This window comes from Hippocampus guttulatus, chromosome 9, assembly GCF_054856545.1.
Source record: "Hippocampus guttulatus isolate MCC_2025c chromosome 9, RoL_Hgut_1.0, whole genome shotgun sequence".
NCBI classification, from domain to species: Eukaryota; Metazoa; Chordata; class Actinopteri; order Syngnathiformes; family Syngnathidae; genus Hippocampus; species Hippocampus guttulatus.
Window position 1 is genome coordinate 5,873,106 of NC_141269.1, and position 4,062 is coordinate 5,877,167.

General features: G+C 46.9%; 1 protein-coding gene across 1 annotated transcript; it reads right to left on the reverse strand.

The window, feature by feature from the left end:
• Positions 1-17: 17 nt before the first annotated feature.
• On the reverse strand, positions 18-3,654 carry LOC147200042 (voltage-dependent calcium channel gamma-3 subunit-like). Its single transcript, XM_086120515.1, has 4 exons — positions 3,444-3,654; positions 2,422-2,505; positions 1,827-1,967; positions 18-1,074 (listed from the first exon to the last, which is right to left on the reverse strand). The coding sequence occupies exons 1-4, from the start codon at positions 3,652-3,654 to the stop codon at positions 533-535; spliced, it is 978 nt and encodes a 325-aa protein (XP_085976641.1). The 3' UTR covers positions 18-532.
• Between the last annotated feature and the right edge of the window lie 408 nt (positions 3,655-4,062).

A 4,062-nucleotide genomic window follows, 5' to 3' on the forward strand; every position in this document is an offset into this window, starting at 1 on the left:
CAGTCACAGAGAAGGACTGAAAAAAAACCCCGACACACACACACACACACACACACACACACACACGTATCAAGCCTTTTCTCGTATGCAATGCTAATCCTATTTTTACTTTGGAATTTCAAGTGCTTTCACACCGGCTGGCAGGGCTCCAGCTTCCCTTATCACATTCTTTCTGAGAAGCCCCCCCTCGCCCACTCCCACGTTTACAGGAAAACACGTGCTCTCATCTTGGCCTCTATGCACTCCCCAAGCATTGAATGGCCAGAGACACTGTGGTGAGGGTTACGGAAATGAAAAAGGTTCTCTGAAATGGTAACTTTAACCATTTGTGAAATGAGTACGAGGCAAAATGATGTGACCCAAATTCATTTTTAAGCCACGCATTAGTGTATATGGTTAGAGGAGGGCAGTAAGAAGAGGTTTTGTTTTTGCTGAACTCTTACTCTTTTGCTACACGAATGCAGACACGTCGCCAGAAATCAATCTTAATCATGAACTGGATTAAGATGACATTGTCCTGTCAAGTTTCTTATCAGACCGGAGTGGTTCTCCGATTGGCTGCGCAGTTTCCAGCCAGCAAGTCGTCTGCGTCCTGAGGCGCGGCCGGGAGACTGTCCAACATCACGTCTGCGTCCTTAAGGGCGTAAAGCATTAACTCCGACACGACCGGAGCGGGCAACCCCGGTAAGGCGGCCACCTTGGCGCCTGATGAGAGCGACGCCTCCCGCACCAGGGACGCTCGCAGGGAGTCGGGGACCGAGTCAGCGGTGCCGCTGTGGTTGCTCCTGCTGCTATGCCTGCGGGGACAGTTGTTGTAGTAGCGGTTGCGGTAGTTGGACGAGCCGCGCGAGACGGGGGGTTTGAGCAAGGAGGGCCGGCCGTTGGTACGGAGCTGCCGGTGCTTCTCGATGAACACGTGAACCGCCAGCACGCCCACCATCTCGGCCAGGACGAAAGACAGCGCCCCGAAGTAGAAGGACCAGCCATACGAATAGCTCTTCTTGTTGTCGCTCTGGCTGGGGTCCCCGGAGTTGGCCGATATGTACACAATGATGCCAATAATGTTGCTCAAACCTGAACAGTGACATGTGGGGGAGTCAAGAAGAAGAACAACAACAAAAAGCCTAAAGCAGGGGAAACATGTATCAACAATCAGACTAGTTTTTAGTCTTTTCCCTTCCATTGCAACCCCTGAATAAGCCACTCCTTTTTTTGATAGTGGGCATATGAGCATATGGGAGTCCTGCTCAAATGAAAGGTAGGCTCTGAAAACAGTTGGTTTGAAAAATAACTCAAATCCAGGCTCGGGCCTTCCTGTGTCGTTTGTATGTTCTTCCCATGCCTGCGTGGGTTTTCTCCGGGTACTCCGGTTTCCTCCCACATTCCAGAAACATGTGTGGCAAGTTAATTGAACAGTGTGAGTGTGAATGGTTGTTTATCTATGAGTGTCTTGCGATTGTCTGGCAACCAGCTCAGGGTGTGTACCCCGCCAGCTGCCCGAAGTCCGCTGGGATAGGCTCCAACAGGCCCGCAACCATCTTGAGAACAAGTAGTTTGGATAATGGATGGATGGATGTGTCAAAAAGTGACTGACCCAACTTTTTTTGGGGGGGGGGGTCATTTTGCAGTATATTTTGTACATCCCACAAAATGGGGGTGTTTAGTCATCAGGGGCCATCGCGCTACTCAATTCAAGTCAACAGCCATTAGTGCACAGCCCTTGAAAATACAACAACAAAAAAAGTCAATCTCTACTGCGCAGAAATTCACCTAGTGTAACCCCCCCCCCCCCCCCACCACCACTTTAGTGTCTGTGCGTCCCACACCTGCAGATACGAAGAGAATGCCTGCCGTCAGGATGACGTTGTAGCGTGACTTGTAGAACTCGCTGGCCGCCACGCACACACCTCCAAGGAATAGCAATCCCACGCTGAGGATGGGGAAGAGGCTGGATGCTCGCACCGCCCCTGAAAGGGAGAATTCTGTTTACTAGCAATGAAGCTGAAAAATCCTAAACAGCAACCCCCTTTTTTTTTTTTTTTTTTTTTGCACAGAGATCCTGCAAAAGAGTTACATCGGAGCATCAGTGTCAGGTCTGACATGAAATACGTGTAAATGAGAGTAAGTCAGGCGCAAACCCTGGGACTTGTTTTTTTCTCCCCTTCCTCCTACCTTGTTTTTCTTTTTCACCTCAGAAAATCAGGGTACCGTTCTGCAACGCGTCAGGCTTCTCCGTCCTGTCTCCCTCTGACGGTCTTTTTTTTTTTTTTTCAATGTCTCTTGAATGCGTTGTAACTGTTAAGTGAATTTCGTTGCTCTCTTCTCATACGTGTGCAACAACAATAAATTAGATTCCTTTCAATTTCCAATATAGTTTTGGAAAACCCTGCATAATATGATGGGAGCACAGCGACTACTCACGCAGCAAATATTCTGCGGCGTCCTGCTCGTAGTCCGCATCTTCTGCAAAGTGATCGATGTCTTTGCAAACTCCTCGGAATGTTCCTGCAGAGAATGTTTTTGATAATGTTAGAGTACCCCGTTCTGTTATTTTAGAGCATGACACACTTCCATTTTTTTTCTCACTTTGACCCAGACAACTTTGATGCTCCCTCCCTCCAATCCTGACTTGCGTAATGCTTAATGGAATGCGCATCATCTGATGCACTTTGGTATTGATTATCCCTGCTTTAGCCTCAGCTCTGCTCCAAACTTGGCTTCAGAACCTTTTTTTTTTTTAGCTTTGGATAACTTTTCAGAATAACTCATGAGACAGTTTCGTATAAAATCTGAACAAATGTCCTGCAGGCTTCAAATGCATTCTTTTAATACAGAGGAACATTGCTCCTTGTTTTGTTTTATCACGAGCACACTCGAACCTCGAACTTTGCTTGCTGCTCGCCATGCCTTTTGACCCCCCCCCCCCCCACCCCCCACATGAATCACATGCGGATATATTGACGACTATGTCCCTATGCGCAACACCAATCGACCAGAATTGATGACGTGGGCTCTATCATCGTGGTTACCAAAACAAAAGTCATTGGGTGGCTGCAACTTGTGAAAAATTGTCGTGGAGAAAAAATGATCGTGTACACTTTTCTCTATATTTAAGGTTGTTAAAATGACAATGTCAAACTACGACTCCATCCCATAAGCATTTTTGCACTTTGAAGCTTGTCCATTGCAAAAGGAGAGGTTGAATTAAAAATAATAATAATAACATACAAAGTCAAGCATAATTATGCAAATTATACACCCCCCAAAATTTGAAGATGCCATTCCTAGTAAGTTAAATAACTAACTAACAATTCAGTAAAGAATATAAGATAATCGCAATAACAATACTCATACAGTTACACAATTTTAATAATAATAATATTGCATTTAAAAAATGAATGTTATTTAATAAAATCAATCTTTTTTTTTTTTTAAATTCTTACCTTCAGTGCAGCAGGTCCTCCACAGGCCAGAGTGGGTGAGCACCTCCTCGTTCTTGCGGACCGTCTCGTTGTCGCCCAGGTTCTTGGAGCGGCACATCCCGCGCGAGTACAACCAGTAGTCTGTGCCCACGGCGATGGTCATGAGGCTGAAGGCGCAGAAGGCCCCCGCCGTAGTCATCAGCATCATCACCCCCCGGTTGCACAGCCTCATGCCTCCCCGCCCTCCCAAAAAAACTGTTGCCTTTTATCTCGGCTTGGCTTCACTTGCTTGAATGCCCGGTCAACTTTTCGATGCATCTTTCACAGGTAAACATTGTGCTTCTTTGCATTGCAATCTTCGGCGGTCCTTGGAAATGTCACCCCCACCCCCCAAAAAAACATACCGGTACACCCGATGGAATTCTTTCAGCAGATGAGACGGAAAGTAAGTACGGCAACCTCTCACTATGTGCACATGGTCTGCTGTGATGGCGATGCTGCTCGATACTCATTGTTGCATGCACCCCCTGCCCTATTTGTGTGTGTGTGTGTGTGTGTGTGTTTCTGTCACTATTCCGGTCTCGTTGAGGACAAGCAGTATAGAAAAAGGCCGGATGGATGGATGGCTCAGACACAAGAA

Coding starts and splice junctions, on each gene's coding strand:
- LOC147200042 (XM_086120515.1), bottom strand. CDS start 3,654: ATGAGGCTGTGCAACCGGGGGGTGATGATGCTGATGACTACGGCGGGG. Junction 1,968..2,421: donor CGCCGCAGAATATTTGCTGC/GTGAGTAGTCGC, acceptor TCTCCCTTTCAG/GGGCGGTGCGAGCATCCAGC. Junction 1,075..1,826: donor CATTCTCTTCGTATCTGCAG/GTGTGGGACGCA, acceptor GTCACTGTTCAG/GTTTGAGCAACATTATTGGC.